The sequence below is a fragment of the Callorhinus ursinus genome, unplaced genomic scaffold, assembly GCF_003265705.2.
Source record: "Callorhinus ursinus isolate GAN/ISIS: 27379988/994484 unplaced genomic scaffold, GSC_fseal_2.0 scaffold68, whole genome shotgun sequence".
NCBI classification, from domain to species: Eukaryota; Metazoa; Chordata; class Mammalia; order Carnivora; family Otariidae; genus Callorhinus; species Callorhinus ursinus.
This window is the reverse complement of record NW_027397130.1, coordinates 1712012-1732064: the sequence shown is the minus strand read 5'-3', so window position 1 is coordinate 1732064 and position 20053 is coordinate 1712012. Positions and strand designations below refer to the sequence as shown.

Here is a 20053-nt window from a genome sequence, read left to right as displayed (position 1 = left end):
CAGGTGTCAGGTGCCTCCTTGGCCTTATGGGGCGGAACACCGAGCCTGGGTGCACGCCTCAAGACTGCCTCCGGTTTCAGAGGAAGAACTGGCTCCTGGCCCACCGGGCCGCTCCCCACACCCCCACCCGCCCTGCCCCAGGAGGGCGGACGGCGGCAGGTGGGGCGCATCAGCAGGCAGCCGGCCCTGCGGACAGCACCCTGCCCTGGCTGTCCCTAGCAGGCTCCATTGCCGCCCTGCCCCGGGCTCAGAGGCTGGGCCCTCCGCGGGGCTGCGGGACCCTCCCTGGGGCGCACGCAGGGCAGCCCGGGAGGCACGGCGCCCCTCCCACGCTGAAGCCACCCTTCTCTTCTCTCCTCAGGAATCCCTTTGCCAACGTCCAGCTGAAGCCGACAGTGACCAATGACAGGTCTGCCCCCCTCCTCGGCTGATGGCCAAGTGCCCACCGCTGCCCACCGGGCCCCTCCTCCCCCACCCACACACACACACCTCTTTTGTAACAATCTGTGTGGTCCCTGTCTGGAGAATTTTCTCCTCCTTCCACGCCAGCCGCCTGCCTGGCTCTGCCCCACTTCAGTCTGGCCTGGGCTGGACCCCGGCCGTTTCTTCGGAGGTGGCCCCTGGGCCGTGGCAGAGGAGAGTGAGTGGGGCCGGCCCCGGAGCTGGGAGCTGCCCCCTGGGCGGTGCGGCCAGCCTCACAGGCAGGCCCGCCTGCCTGTGGGGGCCGTGGCCCCCCAGGTGAGCGAAGGATGTTCGGTCAGCCTGTAGCCAGAAGGGGAGCCCGGCTCCCACACCGCTCACAGCTCCCAAGTGTCTGGTCAATAAACAGGCTGCCCCACCTGTGCCTGCTTGTCATCTGTCGGCCTGAGGGGGGGGCGAGAGGCCTGGGGCAGAGGAAGGGGGCACCGCCTTTCTCTGGAAGATGAATTTATTAGGAGCCCTCGACTGGGACTCTGCTGAGCCTCCCCACTCCTGCTGGCAGTTCTGGGGGGACACTGCCCCACCCCGCCCCTCCCCACCCAAACCCCAACCTCCCTCCAGAACTGGCTGCTGGGCCCCCAGCTCTCCTCCGCATCCCTGGAGTGAATAGTGGGTGCCATTGTTGGTGGGGCGGGGGAATCCCCCCACCAGCTGCTTCCACAGTGTTTGTGGCTGAAGTACACCCCTGGTGACCAGCATGGCGACCAGCAGTCCCCATCTGAGGAGCCGTTCCAGGCAGCAGTCACCCCTCCTGCCAGGCTCTTGAAGGAGGGATTCGGCAGCCCTGATCCGACCGAAGCCTGTCCACAGCCCAGGAAGAGAAGCAAAAGGGGTCACGGGTAGGGCAGGTGGGGGCACAGGCCTCTGGCCTCACAGGAGCTGGGCCAGGTGGGGTCTCAGGGCAGGTGTTCGGGGTAGAGACGCACAGAAACCCAGACTCTGCTCAAAAACCCTCCTGCCTGCGGCTCACCCTGCCCCCGCCCCCGTGCTTTCGGAAGGCGGGGGGCAAGAACGTCCGGGGAGGTGTGTGGGTCCCCCCACAGGACAGGAAGAGAGGGCTGCTGCCGCCAGCGCCCTCCCCTCCCCAAGTCACTGTCCCCCCTCCACCGAGGTGTGCCAGGGCAGCTGGGGCAAAAGGGTGGCCGCCCTCTCGCATCCCCCGCCGCCTCCTGTGGTCAGGAGGGACCGCCGTGCCCTGGGCAGACCTGGTAGCTGCGTCCCCACCTCAGCACCACCCAGGCCCCCTCCTGCCCAGCGCTTTATGTGCAAACCACAAAAGAAAACACTTAGGACGAAGGCTTTTTTTTTTTCCTTAGCTTGATTTCTTTTAAAAAACAAACAAAAGAGGAACAAGAAATTCATTGCACCAGCATCCTAAGCCTCAAACTAATCAAAAACAAAAGACACAAACCCAAAACAAGTCTCCCACCCACACCCCCAAAGCAACAATAAACTTTACGTTTCTTTGGCAACAATAACTTAAAATCATCCCATTTCCATTCGCTCAGACAACAGCAGTTACAAAAATATTCCCTGCGCTGCCCTGCCCCCCGCTGCCCCCCAGCCCCACTCCTTCCGTGCCCCCACTCCTGCAGGCAGGAGCCCCTCGCACTGTGGGGGTGCAGTCCCCCCGCTGTCCTGCGGCTGGGCGGGGCTGGGCAGTGCCCTGGAGGGGGGCTGGCCATGCCAGCCAGCCACAGGCACCTCTAGAACAGGTGTGGCCGGGCCAGGGTGTGGCTGGGAAGCCCCCCACCTTTCAGGCTGCCCACCCTGACCCACCCGCCCGGGCTCCAGCAGCAGACTCAGGTGGGAGCTGGCCCAGACCACGTCGGGGAGGGAGAGTGTATGGGTCTAGCCAAGTCAGTGAAGGGAAACACGGCCACAGACTTTGAGGTAAGGGTGGTGTTGGGGGTGGGGGGGGGACACACAAGCCCAGGGTCCTCTTCTTGCATTGAGCAAACCCAGAACCAGGCAGAAGGGGCGAGGGGGGCAGAGAGGGGCCGTCCCAGCGGGCCTGTAGCCATTCCCTCACCTGGGGTGAGGACACAGCGTCCTATAACTCACCACACGAACTGGTGGGCAGGGCATGCAAGACCCCCCAGCCAAGAGCAGGTCCCCTGGCCTCAGAAGCCAAGCAGCCCATTAGCAGGGTCAGGGTGGAGGGGCAGCTGTAGGGTAAGGAGCTGCTCAGGCCTGAGGCTATAGGGCATCCCCAGCAGCTAGCAACAAACCCGAGCGTCCAGGGTAAACCCTGCCCCTAGGGCGTACAGGGCTGCCCCGCCATCCGGTGCGGAGGCCTCTGGTCCTGCCCTGCTCCCCCAGAGCGCTGTGTGGGGCACCAATGCGCTGGAAGCTGCTGCCGACCACCAAGGTCCCCGCTCTCGGTCACCATCCTTGCTGGGAACAGGACCAGCAGGGGCTCCAAGGAGGCCCGCCCGGGCCTCAAGCCTCTTTACAGCTGCCCCCAGCACCTGCTACAGGGCCTGGCAAACAGGAGGGGCCACATGAGCATTTGGAGACACACCGGGGACAGAGATTCCTGAGAGTCCCCTGCCCCAGGACTCCCACCTGACCTCCGTCCTGGGCCAAGGGGCCAAATGACCAGCTGGAGCTGCAGCCCTCGGGCCCCTTCACCGCAACGGGCCCGCCCGTCTGTCTCCGTGGGAGCCGCACCCATTGCTCTCCCCACCGCTTCACCGGAGCCCAGGCCTGTCCCTCAAGCCCAGCAAATGCCGTCTGAGTCCTTTTACAGGTGGGGAAACAGACCCAAACGGGACCACAAACGAGCCTCCTTGGTGACCTGCTTATCTGTTCAGGCGTCTGCTAAGGGTACACCGTGTGCCACAGTGAGCGGACGGGCCCTCCCCAGAGGCATGGGGAGTGGAGGAGGAACTGAGTCCGCCTGGGGGACAGAATGATCTTGTTCTGGGTGGGCTTCCAGAGAAGTGTCGCAGGGATGCAGGAATGCACACCCGTCAGGCACGGGGTCGGGGGCAGCCCGGCAGGGCTGCGCCTGCCTGGTCTGAGGCGCACAGGGGAAAGGAGCAGGGAGGGAGGTGTGAGCTGGGCGCCTCAGCCAGCACCACCTGTGCCTCCAGGCAAGCGCCATGGGATCCGAGAGGCGCCAGGTTGGGCAGTGGGTGAGCCCAAAGCGGAGGCTGGGGAGGTTCTGGTGGCAGAGGCTGCCGCAGGTTTGTGGGGGCTAAGGTCTAGCAGAGAGCAGAGTTGGGGGGCACTCTGGGTCCAGCCTGGTGCCTCCAGAGAAGAGGGTGAGGTCTAAGGGCCAGTCCCCAGGGCCCCGACAGGTGCTGGGCCAGCCACTGGTGGAGGGAGAGGGGGAGGCCACTGCCTCTCCCCAGAAGGCGGCCAGGACAGACAGGCCTGGGCGTGACCCGGCCCCTCCGTACCTCAGTTTCCCCTTCTGAAAACCTTGTCCAGGAGATGGGAAATAACGAGCGCGGAGCCTCGGCTCCCAGCAGGTGACCTCCCGGCCGCCCTCTCCGCTGCCCCGCCTCGGTGTCCCCTCCCGCCAGCCCCGCCGCAGACTCACCTCCCACGGACCCGGCGTCCGAGTCCGAGACGTGGGTAATGGAGAAGCGGGACGCGGGCGCAGGCGACACGGTGAAGCGCGAGAAGGGGCCGGGCGCGGCCGGCTTGGGGGGCGCGGCGGGGGCGGGCAGCTCGGCCTCCGGGGCCGGCGTCGGCGGAAAGCCGTCGTCCCACGCGAACCCTCGGCCTGCGAGCCCACGGTGCAGTCACTCGCGTCGCAGACGTCACGACCCCGCGCGGCAGGCCCGCCCCCCGCCCCCGCCCCCGACGTTGCACCCCCCGCCCTGACATCACACCCTCCCGGCAGACCCCGCCCCCGCCCGTGACGTCGCACCCCGACAGGCCCCGCCCCCAGCTCACCCTCTTCAGCCACGGAGGCCGCGGAGCCGTCGGAGGCGCGATCCGCCCGGCGCGGCCGGCCCGGGGCGCCGGGGGTGCGGGGACCGCCCGCCAGGAAGGCGGGGGGCGACTCCTTGGCGCCGGGGAAGGGCTCCCCGAGTTCCCGGGTGGGGCTTTCCTGGAGGGTCGGAGCGGCCCGTGGCCCCGGTCGCCAGGGGCTCCCACGGCCCCCCGTCCCCTGGGGGGACCCACCCGCCGCCCCCCCCCCCGCCCCCGCCCCCCCCGCCCCCGGGGGCCGCCCCCCCCCCCCCCCGCCCCCCCCCCCGCGCAGAGCCCAGGGCGGCCGCCCACCTGGTCGAAGAGGTAGACGGTGACGTCGTCGAAGAAGGACACGGCTTTCTTCTTGCGCTCCAGGTCCTCGCAGAAGGCCTCGGACAACAGGCTGGGCATCTTGAGCAGGCTGCGCAGGTTGCGCGCACTCTGGCTCTCAGCCACCACCACGGGCACGGGAGGCGCCTCCTCCTCGCTCTCCTCGCTGGGCTCCTGGAGGCTGTAGCAGCGCAGCTCCTCATCTGACTCGTCGCTGTCTTCGCTGTCCCCCTCCTCCTCCTCCGACCGGCCCTCCGCGGCTGTGGGCAGTCCTGGCAAGGCCAGGCGGAGTGGGGCGCTGGGGGCGCCGGGGCCCCCCATCTGTTCCTGCCGGCTGGGCCCGGAAAGCAGTCCTGGGGCCTCCTGGAGGCCCGGGCGGTGGCTCTCTGAGCTCGGTGGGACTGGGGTCAGCAGGAAAACCTTGGGGCCCTCGGGGCTGGGACCTGGAGGCCCCTGCGCAGGGCCTTGGGGCCAGGGAGGCTCCAGTCTGGGGCTCTCCGGGCACGTGCTGCTGGGCTCTGGAGAAGAGTCCCCTGGCGGCGGCAAGAGCAGTGGTGGCACCTCCCTGGGGCCAGTGCCCTGTGCCCCCCCGGGAACCCCAGATGCAGGGGAGGGCTGTGCAGACTGCAGCCCAGGGCTCTCCAGGTCCAGCTCTAGCCTGCGGGCCAAGGCACATCCTCCCTTCTCCTGGGGGCCTGAGGTGGACTCGGGCTCTGTATCAAGGTCCGAAAAGTAGGCTGAGTCACGGTAGGGGTTCTTCTCGCCAAGGCTTCCAAGGGAGGTGGAGAGCTGAGTCTCGGGCCCGGGGCTCTCACCCTCGGAGACCAGCTCCCCAAAGGCCTCGGGCTCACAGGGTTCATGTGCTTCCTTGAGCACGAACTCAGGGGACTCGTAGTTCTCCGTGTCATAGCCACTGTCCAGGGCTCGGGGCTGCCCGCCAGGAGTGCCAGTAACTGACGGGCTGAAGACCTCACAGCCGCCACCATCGCTGGCGGAAGATGGGATATCCAGGGAGTCCACGGAGTCGGGCGTCTCCACCTGCTTCTGCAGGGAGCGGAAGGCCAGCGTCACGTCCGGCTTCTCCGCTGGCGGGCCATCACTGGACAAATCCGTGAAGATGCCAGAAGTGGCCTCTGTCACGTCCCCATCCTCACTGACTGGCTCTTCCAGCTCAGGAGAACCAGTGCAGCTGTCCAGGCCCTGGGCTACCTCGGGGGCAGCCTCCCAGCCGCCAGCAGGCATGGGCAAGGCAGGCAGGGTGGCGAGGGCACCGGCCTCCTCGGCAGGAAGCAGGGCTCCCTCTTGGGATGGGGCTGGGATAGAGGAAAAGGGTCGTTGAGGTCTGGCAGAGCCCTCCGCCTCCTCAGCAAGCCTGGGCTCTGTCTGGGGGCTGTCACCCCGGCTTATGGCCGCCTGTGTCCGGGAGGAGGGCACCAGGCAAGTGGCAGGTGCCAGGCCCCCAGCAGGACACAGATGAGAGAGGCCAAGGCAACGGCCGAGCTCCTGGCCCGAGGAGGCCCCCTGTGGCCCAAGGAGAGGCTCTCTGCTGTCCTCCAGGGTCAGGGGACAGCCCAGCTCAGGGACGGCCTGTAGGGTGAGTCCTGTGCTGGGGCAGCAGCCCATGCAGCCACCCACATATCCCGGGTCCCAGGAACCTGGTGCCCGGCTGCTACTGTTGTTGTTAGCGGACATGTTGGAACTCCAGTGTCTGTGCTGGGCAGCCCTGCATGCCCCGGCCTCCCCCGTCTCCTCCCCACCCGGGGACAGCTGGGCCCCAGAGCTCCCCGAAGGGGACGTGCCCAGCGGGTCCTCCAAGAAGGGTGGGCAGAAGGCAGCTGAGCCCCGGTCGCCATCCCCCTCCCTGGCCTCCGCCAGCATGAGGGTCCCCAGTGAGGGCGAGCTCAGGGTGCGAGGCAGGTCCCGGGCACGGCTCCCGCGCAGGTAGTAGTCACAGTGGCCCCAGGGCCCCCCAGGGGGCGGCACATGGCCCAGCAGCGGCTCCATGGCCAATGAGGCATCCGCGCTGCCCTCGGAGTCATTGTCCTGGTCAGTGCCACTGGGGAGCAGGTCCATGGCGTGGGGGCCGGGGGTGCAGCCGGCGCAGTCAGGATCATGGCCAGCGGCGGGCGTGGGCTCCTCCAGCCGGATGAAATACTCGCTACCCACCGAGGGGCTGTGCGCGCTGAGCACGGGCACCACGCCCGGGGGCGCGCCGTCGGGGGCACAGAGCTCCTGCGGGCGCGCGGCGCGGCTGGGGCTCACTGCGCCCCCTGGCGGCGGGAAGGTCTCGGCCCCGCGGCCCGCTTCCCACTTGTACTCGAAGTTGAGGCCGCGGCTCGTCTCTGTCACCGTCAGCACGTCATCCCCGTCCGCATGGAAGCCGTCGCCCGCGAACTGCTCCAGCAGCGGGAAGGACGAGGCGGCCGCAAGCTCACCCGCGCCCCCCAGAGCCAGGCCTGCCAGCCCGGGGCCCGCGCCACCCCCACCCGGCCGCAGGGAGCGCCAGCGCCGCTCGAACTCTTCCTCCGCCTCAGTGGTGCCCTTGGCGCAGAGGTAGGACAGCAGCAGGTGCACCTCCTCGGCCGTGGGCCGCTGCTCGGGCTGCAGCCAACAGAACTGCATCACCTCGTACCTGCGGGGAGGGAGGCCCAGGGCTCAAGCCCCTGCCCAGCGGGCCCTGGCCACCCCCCACCCCGGGCACGGCCCAGCCAGGACCCCAGTCCCTGGAGGGATGAGCAGACCTGCCCTCCGCAGGAAGGGCTGGGGGCCTCCCCTTCTACTCAGAGTCCCGTAAGGACAGGGAAGAGAACCTCCAACTTGTTACGGGAGACCCCGCGTCTTCCAAGGTGGGCTCCAAGGTTTGGGAGCCCACAGTGGGCGGAGGCACCTTTCTCCTTAGCTCATCTCCACCCCGGCTGCAGGGGAGTTTGTGTTTGGGGTAAAGAGACCGCTTCTGTGGTAGACGACAGGATAGGTCCCAAAGGTCACCGCTGGCCAGAGGGGAGCCAGCGTGAGCCGGAAACCCAGGCGGTCAGACTCAGAGCACCCCTTTGGTCTTGCCGTTCCTGCTGGGGACCCTGCACCCAGGCTGGCCTCACAGGTCCTCACCAGCGATCAGACAGAGCCAGCTGCAGCTGGGGCTTGGGGAGCTTGAGCTGCTGCTCCCGGACGGCGTAGGCCAGCACCTGCCGGTCGGAGTGGTGCGGATAGGGCTGCGCGCCCAGCTCAAAGAGCTCCCAAATGCTCACGCCCAGGGACCTGCCGAGGTGACAGCCATCAGGGGAGCTGGTGTGGCTGCACAGGATCTCAGAGCCTCGGCCACCACAGGGCAGCTCCTGTCATCACACCGGCATCCTAGGGACGCCCCTCCCAAAGGACAGCCCCTTCCTTCAGGCAGCTGGCAGGATGCCCCCCGGCGAGGCCCAAGTCTGTGCCCAGGTCATCTAGGCAAATAAAAGCCACACAGGCCTTTCCACAAACCCAAGTCCATTCACTTGTTCACGTATTCACTCCGTAGCCACGGTGAAGGCCAGACACCGTAGCAGGGCTAACAGCTACTGGGGTGAAGCTCCCAGTCCTAGGGTACCAGTGGTGCCAAGGCCGTGAGGCTGAGAGAGGGTGGGCCCAGGGAATGGGCAGGGGCGGCCGGAGCATGCAGGGTTCCGTCCGGTGGGCTTCACCCAGCTCCCTGGGGCCCCACCCAGGCTGTCCCAGGAGACCAGGAGCAGGAGGAACAGATCAAGTGAGGCAACAGACGAGTCAGGTGGCCTGGACCAGAGCTGTTTGGAGGACCCCCGTCAACGTGCAGCAGGCTAGGCCAGTGGGGAAAGCGAGGGGGTGGAGTGGTGATGGGCTGTGGGTAAAGGCCTCGGGTGTGCTCAGGAAGGAGGGGGGTCCGCGGGTCCAGGCTCTGAGGGCTCACTGGGAGCGGAGGGAGGCCAGACGGGCCTGGGGAGCTGGGCAGCGGGTGGCGTGGGGAGGAGAGGCTAGTCAGGGACAGAGACCACCATGGCGGAGCCCCCGGAGGCTGAATACTGAGTCTGAGTGCCCCCTCTGTGCCCTGCTTGGCGCTGGGTGCTCAGGATGAGGGGGACGCCTCCAGACTACTGCCACAGGAGCGCTCCAGCCCCCTGCGCAGAGAGCAGGTGCCACGCTGAGGCCCCACGTCTCATCTGGAGAGCCCATTCCACCCCCAGCGGGCTTTCCAACCTGAATGTGTACTCAGACCCTGGCGACTTTGGGTTTCAGGGGATCCTGGGAGGGGCAGGCCCATGGGCCGCTGGCACCGGGCAGCTGCAGGTGGTCCCAGCAGCCCCATGAACTCCCCTGGAGCCAGAAGTGACCACCTCCCACAGAGCAACGAGGTCGGACAGATAAGCGTGTCATCGCACGAGTAAGGCAGGTGGGACTCGGTCGCCTGCTGCCTGGCGGGCCTGCAGGCCCTGTGTCTTCGCCGGACATGCACCTGCATGCAGCCTAGCAGCCACAAGGTCTAACGGCGCTGGACGACAGCCAAGGCAAGGCCTGTGGGCGTGTCCTCACAGCGCCCCCCGGGGCCCTCACTCCCCACCCGGCCCCCCCCCCCCGCCCCCCGCCCCCCCCCCCCCCCCCCCGGCCCCCCCCGCTCGCCCCCCGCCCCCCCCCCGCTCGCCCCCGGCCCCCCCGGCTCACCGCCCGGGCCCCTCCTCTAGCTCACCCCCGGCCCCCCCCGCTCACCGCCCAGGCCCTCACTCACCACACGTTGCTGGCCTTGGTCTGGTCCACCACCAGCAGGTTGCAGTGCACTTCGTCCACCAGCTCGGGTGCGATCCAGCGCAGCGGCACCCACAGCTGGTCGGCGGTCACGAAGTAGTCCTCCTGCGGGCACAGGGGACGGGGCTACCACGGGCTGCCGGACGGCTGGCCCTGACCCCCAGCACGGCCCTGCCGTCTTACCCTGTATTTGCCATGGGACAGGCCATAGTCGCCGATTTTCACTGTCAGGTCGGCCGCGAGCAGGCAGTTCCTCAGGGCCAGGTCGCTGGAGGGCGGGAGGGTGGGGGTCAGTGGCAGGGCCAGGCGGGGGGCATCGGGGCACGGAGGGGCTGGACCACTTGTCGCCGAGGGCATTGTCATGAGTGGGTGGGAAAGGGAGTCTGAGCGGCAGCCTGTCTGCGTGCGGCCCCAGGCCCTCGCCAGACCCTGGGCACACTGGAGGGCCCACGTGGACAGGGCCTCAAACGTTACAGTCCAGAAAAGGCCGGAGCGTGCCATGGGGCCCTCAGCGAAGGCACGGCCCACCCACGGCTAGACCTCCCTCCTGACCCCAGCTGTTGCCCCTGCTTCTCTCCCACCAGCCCGCTGAGCCACCCCTCGGAGGCGAGCTAGCCAGGGACATTGCAGTCCTTCTTCCCACCCACTTCCCCCGCACCCTCAGCGGTGGAGACACTGAGATCCCAAGTCTCCCAGGGGATCCTGACCCTGCCCGGCTCACACAGGGGGGTCTGGGGGCCCAGGGCACCACGGCAAACGTGGGGTCAGCGCACATCCACCAGGGGCCGCGGACGGGCCTGCGCTTGGGGCTGGGTGGGCCCGGCGGGCAGGTCGGGAGGCTGGCAGCTGCCCTCTTCAACAAAATCACTGATGCTGGAGTTACATGTGTCATCACTCAGCACCAGGATGTTGTTGGGGAGGACGGCCCGTGCGGCGTCCGGGGGCACCGGGACGTGGCTGGGGAGGGCGGCCCGTGCGGCGTCCAGAGCTGGCGGGGCACCCTGGTCCATTCAGGCCACGGTGGGAAGCAGGACAGAGCCAACCCGCCCCCAGAGGGCCTACAGGACACAGAGGCGAGCAGGGGCCCGTGTGGGGCCACCGGGTGGCTCTGGCCGCCCCGGGGACAGAGGACGGGCCTCAGGCCCTGCTGTGAACTTGCCCAGGCCAGCCTGACATCCTGCAGAAGCAGGTGTCCGCCACACCCCCACACCCCCGTCTGTCTTCCATTTCAGCAGATGCCTTTGCACCACGGTCCCTAGAGGCTGAATAAAGATCCAGCTAACCCTCACACAACCCCCAAGGCTGGTGCCCGTTTGTGCAGGGGAGGCCGCAGAGAGCCCGCAGCCCCGCCCCGCCTCACCTGTGCACGTAGTTGTGACGGTGCAGGTGCAGGACCCCACAGGCCAGCTCGCAGGCCATGCGCTGCAGGGTGAGGGGGTCAGGCGCCATGGACTCCGCCACCCGGCAGCTTCGCAGGTAGCCCTTGAGGTCCCCCTGCCAAGAGGGGCAGCATCATCACCCACCAGCGGGGAGCAGGGACCCCGTAAGCCCGCTGCCCCGCCCCTCCCTCCCCACACAAGGCCTGCTAACAGCGGAGGGGGGGGTGGCCCCAGCCACCACTCTGAGTCTGCCCCCCAGCGGCCATTCCTCAGTAGGACAACCCCACGGGCAGAGGGCGCTTTCTCTGCGGTCCCCGCAGACGACGTCCTGGGCACAGACCACGTCCTGGGTATAGACCACCGGGCCCACGTGCCTGCCAAGCCGACAGGCCACATGAGCGGCGACGCCGAGCCTGGTGGGAGCACAGGTCAGAGGACCCGACCGCCTGCTGGCGAATCCCCAACCTGCTGACACCGCCCGGCTCCAGAAAGGGCCCAGCCGTGCTGGGGAAGCCCCAGGAGGTCACGGCAGCAGACAGTGGGGGCCAGCGTGCCGGGAAGGCCGGGGCAGGGGCCCGGGGGCATCTTGCAGGCAGTGTCACACCACCGGGAGTAAAAGAGGCCACGTGAGGCCTAGGAGGCGGAGGTGAGCAGCTCACAGGAGAGCGTCTCTGCGCCGGACAGGCGGCCGGGCCGGCCCCGGAGTGCAGCGGGGTCCTGGACGCAGCAGCCGAGATTACCGCGCAGGCCGCCTCGGGGAGGCGGCGGGGCGTGCCCCCCAGGTCCCACTGTTGGGGGAACATAAGGCCCACAGGATGGCGACGAGGGCTCCCCAGCTCAGCCGATCGGCCTCTGTGGGGAGGCTGGGCCCTCCTGCTGAGCAGCAGGACACGACACTCACCATGGGGCAGAACTCCATCACCAGCAGGTGGGGCGTCGCCTCCGCGCACTGCGCCAGGCACTGAAGCAGGTTGCTGTGCTGCAGGGCCCTGCAGGAGCCAACAGGCTGCCCTCCTGACTCGGACTCAGGGCAGGAGGGGGCGGGCGGGCGGGGAGGGGGGCTGGCTCTGCAGGGGTAGGGGAGGAGCAGGGACAGCACAGAGCTTGCCTTTGTTCCCAGGGCCCCGTGCCCAGCAGCCCCCCCCCCCCCCCCCCACGAGCCCGGCCCTGGGGGCCACCCACCTGTAGGGCTGAGCCTCCTCCAGGAACTGCACCTGCTCCTGCACACTGGCACTGGCCTTCAGCTCCTTCACCACCACCTGCGTGCTACTGATGCCCGAGTTCACCTCCCCTAGGAACACCTGTGGGGGCGGGCGGAGCCTCCATCCCTGCTCTTCCTCGCTAACCCCGCCCAGCCCCGAACCTGGAAGGCTCACTTTACTCCCCTGCAAGAAGGGTCCCCCTCCCGGCCGTAACATTCTCTCTTGTGTGGTCATCCCGAGGCCCCCAGCTGTTCTCAGCTCTCTCTGGGGGTCTGCCGTGAGGAAGAAGGGACCCCCAGCCTGGGGGTCAGGGAGCAGCCAGGACCAAGACACTGTCCCCCAACCCAGCCCTCTCAGAGGTGCCTCCCAGCATCTGATCCCAGGGCCTGCACATAAGGGACGCCCCAGGACAGCAGGAAACAGGTCCCCAGGGCTGTGGCAGCTCCCAGGAGAAGCAGGTCTCCTGCCAGGCAAGAGGGGGGGCCCATGGTGTCAGCAACCCCCAGCCCCCGCCCAGGGTCAGCAACTCACCTTCCCGAACCAGCCGTGGCCCACCTCCTCCAGGTACAAGAGGCTGTGCCGGCCCAGGTCTGTGGACCTGAGGAGCTGCACTGTAACAGGGCAGGGGCTCAGGAACCCCAGCTCGGGCTGTCGCTGCCCCCATCTGCCCTTCCAAGGCCCCTCCAGGGGCTGCCCACTCAGCTTGTTCGGGGGAGCTGCCCTAAGCCCCCCAGAGTGGGGCCACGGCTGGGGGCTGCCATCAGAGGCAGGGTCCCTGTTGCCCCGGGGAGCCGTGGGCCTGCAAGCCGCATCCGGGCATCTTTCTGGGTGGGTCTGGGAAGGCTGGTCCCTAAACTACAGGGACACGCCAGGCTGAAGACAGCAGGGCCTGGAGCCAAGACCAGCGCACAGGCAATGCCAGGCGGGCAGTGTGGCCGGAGCCAAGCCGGTGGGGAGGAGGGCACCCGAGAGGCCCGTCCCCTCACCCCTGCCACAGGCTGGCATTCCAGCACCAGGCTCACCAAAGGCTCCTTTGTCGGAGGCTGCTTGGCACAGCCCCGTACGGAACACACTGGGCCCATTCTCCTGCAGCCTGGGCTGGGTGAGGTCAGCAGGGAGGAAGGGTCAGTGAGGGCCCCGGAGGAAGGGCTGGGGCTGCCGAGCCCACTCACGCCCCGTGCCCCAGGGATTCCCCGAATTCTGCTCCCACGCCAACCGCCCTGAGGGCATAGGGGGATAGGGCCGGGCCTAGAATGCCAGGAGCGCCCCGGGGATGGGGGGCTGCTCCCGGGGAATGTTGACCTTGATGCTGAGTGGTATTTAGGGGGGTCCCACTGGGCCCTGAGCCTCAGGGTTCCTCCCCCTGGGCCCCCACCCGCTGGCTGTACCGTCCTCCACAGTCTCGAGGGCTGGCCCTTGTCACTCAGGTTTTTAACCCTTGACCTCACGTGGGCTGCCCCCCCCCGCATCACCTGAAATCTCTCCCCTCCCCAGAAACGGAGTACCCCTCAGACCTGCGGCGTGAGCTACAGGAATGGAGAAAACAAGCAGTCACTGCCGTCTCCTGGCCCCAGATCCCCCACCCTCAGGGACAGCCCCCTGAGGGGTGGGAGAAGCCGGGGTCCCGGACACTGCCTGTGGGCGACAGGCCCAGGCTGGGCAGGGGGGCCAGTGTCCCCTGGGATGAGCCCCAGCTCCCCCCTAGTGACCAGTGTCCAGCGTTGGCACAGGCCCAGACACCCCCACGGCCACCCAGGAAGGTCCGGGGGCCCTCCTGCAGCAGCCCCCCCCTTCGGGGGTTTAGGGGCTGTTCTTTCAGGTCAGTTGGTAGCTACACACATGCCCTCGAGCCCCAGGCCCTGGCTCCTGCCTGACCGCTGACGCCCCCCCCCCCAGGAGACGCTGGCTGGACAGTGAGGGGTGACACCCTGGTAGCCCCGGGGGCTGCTCTGAGGACCCAGACCAGGGCCTTGATGACGTCCGGGCTTCCGAATGGGCAGCATCCAGGTCATGGGCCTGAAGGTGTGGAACCGAGCAGGTGGGATGGGCCTGCCCATCATCAGCACCACAGGCCTGGTGCCCCCTAAGCTTCCGCAGGGCCTGACCCCTTCCCTCGGTGCCGCGGGTGGGGCTGGGGGTCAGCACAGGCCTAGCCTAGGAGCTTCCAGGGAGGGGACCTGAGATTAGGCTGCCACGGAAGCCCCACCCCCACAGTGAGGGGTTCCCACAGCACCAGCCTCAGGAAGACGGGTTCACAGGCCAGCTGGACACTGACCTCTACCCTCTCAAGCTTGGACCCACACTTGCCCTCTGGGTGGTCACCCTGGTGCAGGGTGGGCGGAGGGGGGAGAGCCCAGGATGGGGAACAAATGGGAGACAGGGCAAGGAAGCCATGGGAAGAGGCCCTTGCCTGCTCCCCAAGGCCCGAGTCAAAGGCCCATTCAGGGCCCCGCCCACAGAGGGGGCCCCAAGGAGCCCCTCCTCCCTGAGTAGGTGGGCCCCGCCCACTGGGCACAATGGAGCCCATGTCCCCGTGTGGCCAGCCGGCGCTGCGGGGGATGTCTGGGGTCCGGCATCCAAGGACAGCAGAGGAGTCCCTTGTCCCTGGTGCCCGGACTGCCCCTTTGCACAGCAGCCCCCAGGTGGGGGAGGCGGCGGGCAGAAGGCTGACCCAAGCCTGTCCACAGTCTCCCTGCTCAGAAGGGGGCACCTCCCAGCCCTTGGCCGCCCCCTCCCCGGGAGCACTGACTGCTGAGTCCGGAGGCCAGGCCGGACCCTGAATCACCCCTTGTGCTCACCGCCCAGGCTTCTCTGGGGGGATCACTCACCTGAGCGCCCCGGCTGCTTGGCCATGGGCAGGGAGACCTCGGTGAGCGGCAGGACATACACGTCTGGCCCGTTCTGAGCCCCTGTGGCAGGGGAGCCCTGTGCCGAGAAGCCGGCGGCGTACTCGTCCCCCTCGGCATTCTCAAACTCCTGCAGCGGTAGGTGGGCGCCCGGCGGGCAGTGACTTCAGCGCTCCAGGGATGGGGGCACAGGGCCGAGGGGTGCAGGCCCAGCTCAGAAAGGACCGAGCTCTCACCTCTTCTGGAGCTGGGGGTGGAGCAGGCTGGGCGCCTGACCCAGAGTTGGGGCACCTGCTAGCCGCCCCTTCCACCCAACCTCTCACTGCTCAGGGCAGAGAACACACCCCGCTCCTTCCCCCCAGAGGCACCAGCTGCCCTGGAGGGCCAGAGAGCTGGGCTTTGTCCTGTGTTGGTTGTAGGGGAGGGTGATCTTCCTCCCAAAGGCATGGGGAGGGGGGCCTCAAGCGTGTGGGCACCTTGCCCAGCCCAGCCCACCCCCAACAGCGGGCAACGCTGGCCCCACATGGGCAGGGGTGGGGCCCGAGACAGACCAAGAGGCCCATCCTGTCTGCCCCCAACTCCTCTTTGCCACCCCTCCCCCCAACAGCCAGTGATCCCAACCTCAGGGTCAGGGCTGGGGAGCGGGGAAAGGGGCTCCATCACCCCCCCAGCCTGCCCCTTCCAGACAAGGAGCATTCCTGAGTGCCCAGAACAAGGAGCCCACCCCCGTCTCCACCCCCCAGGCCAGGCACCCACAGCCCTCCATAGCCATCTGCCTGCAGGCTGCCCTGAACCTTGACCCAGGCGGGGTCTGCTCCCAGGGCTCCTTAAGAGCCTGGCCCTGCAGCCTGGGGCTGGTCCCTACCTGGCAGGACTGCTATTTTGAAATGCAGCTGGTGCACCTGTCTATGGGGAAGACCCCTCCCCCCAGGTCCAGAGCACACTCCAGAGGAGAGCCAAAGTCTCAGAAATCCTCTCCTACTGAAACAAGAGCAGCTCCCATCCCTGGAGCCCACAAGCCCACTGCCCAGGTGGGGAAACTGAGGCCCAGAGCCCTCCCCCTCGTGTGGACAGGTGGGTTGACCGGGATCCAGGGGGCTTAGGTTTGTCCCTTGGCCCTGCGTGCCCCGGGGACGCTCCTTCCTCCCCGAAGCCCTCTGCTGGCATCCCTGTGGGACAGTCCTGGTCCCTACCCAGCGAGGGGGAAGGGGACCGGTGCCTGCGATGCCTCCCCTCACCGGGGCCCGGAGCCCACCCTTGGGGCCCTGGGGTATCCGCAGCAGCTGCAGCTCCATCCGCTCCCATCAGACCTGGCCCTGGCCCCGGCCCATACCTGACGGTGCCGCCTGGCAGCCCGCTGGATCGTGCCAGCAGAGCGGGCCATCAAGTAGCACAGCGTGAGCATCGCCGCCCGGCCCCTTCACCCAGCAAGCTCCACGGGGGTGCCCAGCCCTGGGCCCCTAGAGACCAGGCCCAGCCCCTGGTGCAGGCTGGCCCGCCCACCCAGGCGCGCTGGGGCTGGAATGTTCTGGGCACCATGTTCTCCAGGAGGTGAGGAGGGCACAAGTAGGAGGGGCCGAGGCTGGCCTTTGTTTGGGGCCTTGTTCTCACAGCACCCTGAGGAGGCGCTGACCTAGACCAGGTCCCCCACGCCCACCCCCGTGACCTCGCAGCTCTGGCCCCAGGATCCTGCCAGGTGCGCCGCGGTGTGCCTGCAGGTCAGGAAGACAACCGCCCCAGGGCAGGGTGCAGGGAACGTGGGCAGGAGCATGGACCCGGCAGCCCCCAGGGCCGCAGCCCTGCCGTGGAGCCACTGAGGGATCTGGGAGGGCAGCCTCTGCAGGCCCCCTCTGTGACGTGGTGCTCCGGAGCAGAGGGGCTGTTTCTCTAAACTGGGAGTGACACGGTTGGGGCGTGGGCCACTTAGTATGGACGTTGATGGGGGCCACAAGACAGCCCGCCCCTCCTAAATTCGCCAGGCCCGGGAATCTACCCTCCAGCTGGGGGGGGGGGGGGGGGGGGGAGGGCATGGAATGACCACAGGCCAGCGCACTCTTTGCTAAGTTGGCAAGAACTCAGCCCACGTGGGCGGGGGGCGGGTGTTGCCTCTGGTCGGGGTTCTCAGCTGTCAACTTCTCCGCCTGGACCTCCCCTCTCAGAGCTGCAACTGGACATTGGGGGGCAGCCCCCCAGGGATGCCCCTCAGCCCTAGAATCCAGCTCAGGCCCCTTGGGAACGGAACCCAGGGCGGGGGGGGGGATGGAAATTAGTGAAGACAGTGCATTTAGCCTAAGCTCCGTCACCCCGGAAGTTTCTAGAACCGGCACACAGCCCCCTCCCTGTGGGGTAAAAGACGCCCAAAGGAAGGTGACTCCAGCAGGCAAGGTGGTTTTTTTGTGGGGGGCAGCATGTCTGGGCGGCTGCTGGTTCGAGTAATCGGGGGCACTTCTTCCCCCAGGAAGTCAGGGGCCTCTGGGGAAGCGAGCCCCCAGCTCGCACACTGGCTCAGGAACCCCGGGGGCCCCCTGCAAGAAGGCCCATCCTCACTGTGCCGGAGTGCCCGAACTGTGCACAGCACTCAGAGGCCACGCCCACACAGAGGGGACCCAAAATGGGGGCGACAGTGGGTTGGGGTCCCTGAAAGCCTCCAGGCCCCTCCTGTTCGCAGTAGCCCCCAGGGGAGAGGCTGTGGGGTCCCAGGTCTATATGGCCTGCAGGTGACCCCAGGAGGGGGGAAAGCTCAGCACTGAGTGGGCACAAGAGGGCCCGGCTCTTGGGATCCCGTCCACATTCCCCTCGGACCCCCCAGCCCTCACCTTGAACCCGATGCCACCCTTCTTACAACACAGACAGGCCAGCATGAGGGCGATGACAGTGAAGAGCCCGGAGAAGGACACTGCCACCACAGCCAGGGAGGACGACCAGGAGAGCTCGCTGAGCGGGGCGCCGTCTGCCGAGGAAGACGGGGTTACAGGGCAGCCTCCAAGGACCTGCTCCCCCATGCTCACCCTGTCCCAGCAGCTGCACTCAGGGGCCAGCCGAACCCATGACTCCCCAGCCCACCCCGACTCACAGAGGCCTGAGCCCCAGCACCCTGACCCCTTGCTCTGAGACCCGCCACACCTGCCACCCACGGCCCTGTCCCCAGGCTCAGAGCAGGTGGACCTGCGGAGCCGCCGCCGCAGCAGTTCCCAGAATGGCCACTGGGAGCCGCTCTGGCCTCACTCAGAGGATACGGGGTTGGCAAAGCGGCGGGAGCCTCCCCAGGTCCCAATTCTGGGGGCTCACGGATACCCCTCCATGAGGTCAGGGTCTCGGGGCCATGGGAAATTGCCCTCCACGTCTCTTCCAGACTCTGGTCACCCCGCCTCCCCAGGGGCGGTCACTTTGCCAAAGCTCTGAGCGCGGTAAACCCTGCAAGAACCCCAAGGGGCCAGGAGGGAGACTGGGCCCCGCTGAGTGGGGGAGGTGTCGGGGCTGACCGCATGCCAGGCTCTGTGTGACCGGGGGTCAGCGTCCTGAGACAGGAGGGCTGTCTGTTCCCTGAGGCCCAGGGGGATCTCACTGTCCCCAAGAAGGGGGCACCACACTGGCTGGGCACAGAGTTCCTGCATGCAGCCTGGCACGTCCAAGTTACCCTCCTGCTGAAGTGACCACCAAGGGCCCTCCTGGTGCAGTTTCTGTCCTGGGAACAGCGGGGCCCCCCCCCTTCTGCAGCACCGGGTCCACAAGAGCCCCCGCACGGCTGACCCTCACCAGACGCGGGAACGGAGGTGCCCGGACAGCATGACAGGCTCCCCTGACATGTAAGGATGGCCCCCAAATTAGGGCTCTGGGCTGCCCCCACCCCCCAGCTGAGCCAGGGCTTTGGGGAGCCCGGCTCGTCTGCTGCTCACCGGACAGCCCAGGCGTAGACAGAGGCAGGCCTGCCCCTCCCGTCCTGTCGCGCTGGCTGAAGTGCACGCCCTGCCCCAGAGACCTGTCTGTCCATCCTCCGTGTGGCCCCTGGAGGTTTTCTGCCTTCCCACCAAGCACCCCCATAGCTGACTCCTCAACACCCCGCCACCCAACCCAGCACACCTGCCATGCCAGGCCCATCAGTTCAGGTCAAACCTGGTCTCAGCGAGGCCTCACGGGGTCCTAACTGGCCACTGAGGTGACGCCCCAGGCCTGTCCCCGCTGGACAGGAGGAAATGAAGGCTCAGCGAGAGCGAGGAGCCTGCCTAAGGTAGCACAGCTGACCTCTGACTGAAGTGCTTCTGCTCCCGTGCCTTCTGCACCCACACAGGAAGCCAGGGCTACAAGCGAAGTTATCTGGGAGGGCTGCCTGGAGGCAGTGTGAGCCCGAGGGCCTAGAAAGATGGCAAGCACAACCTAGACTTCGGCTCAGGTCTCCAAGCTCGTTCCCTACACCCACACACAGGGAAGAGGGGCCCAGGTAGTTGGGGCCGGGCAGGGCTGGAGGGCAAGGAGGGCAGGGTCACTGCGGCAGGGGAAACCAGCTCAGGCTGCCCCAGGGGGGACCCGCGTGGAGGGCAGCCACAGGCCATGTCCCCGTGCCCAGGGGGGCCCAAGGCAGATACCCTCACAGGGCCTCTGAAGGCCAGTTGGGGTGTGGGTGTGTGGAGGTCCCTCACTGGGCTCCCACACCGCACAGCACACAGCCCACAGGCGGCAGCCCACTGCTGGTCTGCCCAGGGCCAAAGAGCCCCAGCTCCCCGCACCCCAGGAAGCAGCCAGTGCCCTCAGGGATGCAGCCCAGCCACAGGGATCCATCGGGTATGCAGCACACACCCCTCCCGCTGCCTCCACCGCACACAGGCTCTTGCACCCCCTCCCCTGGCAGGTCCTGGAGCCTGGGGCTGGTCTTCTGGCCCACTGGGCCCTTGAGGATGGCAGCAGGCACCATGGTTCAACACCGCCCAGCCCTCTGGGCTGCACAGACTGCTGCTGGGCAGGACTACCTCAGGAGGCCCAGCCTCAGCCTCCAGCCTCAGCCTCAGCCTCTGCCCTTAGCTTCCAGCCTCAGCCTCTGCCCTTGGCCTCCAGGCTCAGCCTCCACTCTCGGCCTCTGCCTTTGGCCTCCAGCTTCAGCCTCTGTCCTTGGCCTCCAGCCTCAGCCTCTGCTCCTGGCCTC

The 20053-nt window shown here is 67.7% G+C and overlaps 2 protein-coding genes across 13 annotated transcripts in view; one reads left to right on the top strand and one right to left on the bottom strand.

The window, feature by feature from the left end:
• The window catches only part of BAIAP2 (BAR/IMD domain containing adaptor protein 2), a 66694-nt gene extending 65856 nt beyond the window's left edge, over positions 1-838 (top strand). For all 6 annotated transcript variants that reach the window (XR_012376216.1, XM_073886149.1, XM_025859696.2 and 3 more), the window contains one exon: positions 362-838. Coding sequence is in view for 3 of the 6 variants with exons in the window: in XM_073886149.1 (XP_073742250.1) it covers positions 362-431 (70 nt within the window). In the remaining 3 variants the exon portion in view is untranslated. The remainder of the gene's footprint in view (positions 1-361) is intronic.
• A 926-nt stretch (positions 839-1764) lies between these two features.
• AATK (apoptosis associated tyrosine kinase) overlaps positions 1765-20053 on the bottom strand; it is a 27291-nt gene continuing 9002 nt past the window's right edge. Inside the window, exons 1-14 of one of the 7 annotated variants that reach the window (XM_073886107.1) lie at positions 17733-17852; positions 14899-15046; positions 13093-13168; positions 12602-12681; positions 12051-12169; positions 11770-11935; positions 10850-10983; positions 9673-9757; positions 9473-9594; positions 7846-7995; positions 4720-7369; positions 4390-4546; positions 4031-4216; positions 1765-2963 (exon numbers count right to left, since the gene is read on the bottom strand). In XM_073886107.1, coding sequence (XP_073742208.1) covers positions 2923-2963; positions 4031-4216; positions 4390-4546; positions 4720-7369; positions 7846-7995; positions 9473-9594; positions 9673-9757; positions 10850-10983; positions 11770-11935; positions 12051-12169; positions 12602-12681; positions 13093-13168; positions 14899-15036 — 4104 coding nt within the window. In that variant the 5' untranslated portion in view covers positions 15037-15046; positions 17733-17852 and the 3' untranslated portion in view covers positions 1765-2922. The other 6 variants (XM_025859779.2, XM_073886105.1, XM_073886104.1 and 3 more) reach the window with 6 other exon arrangements.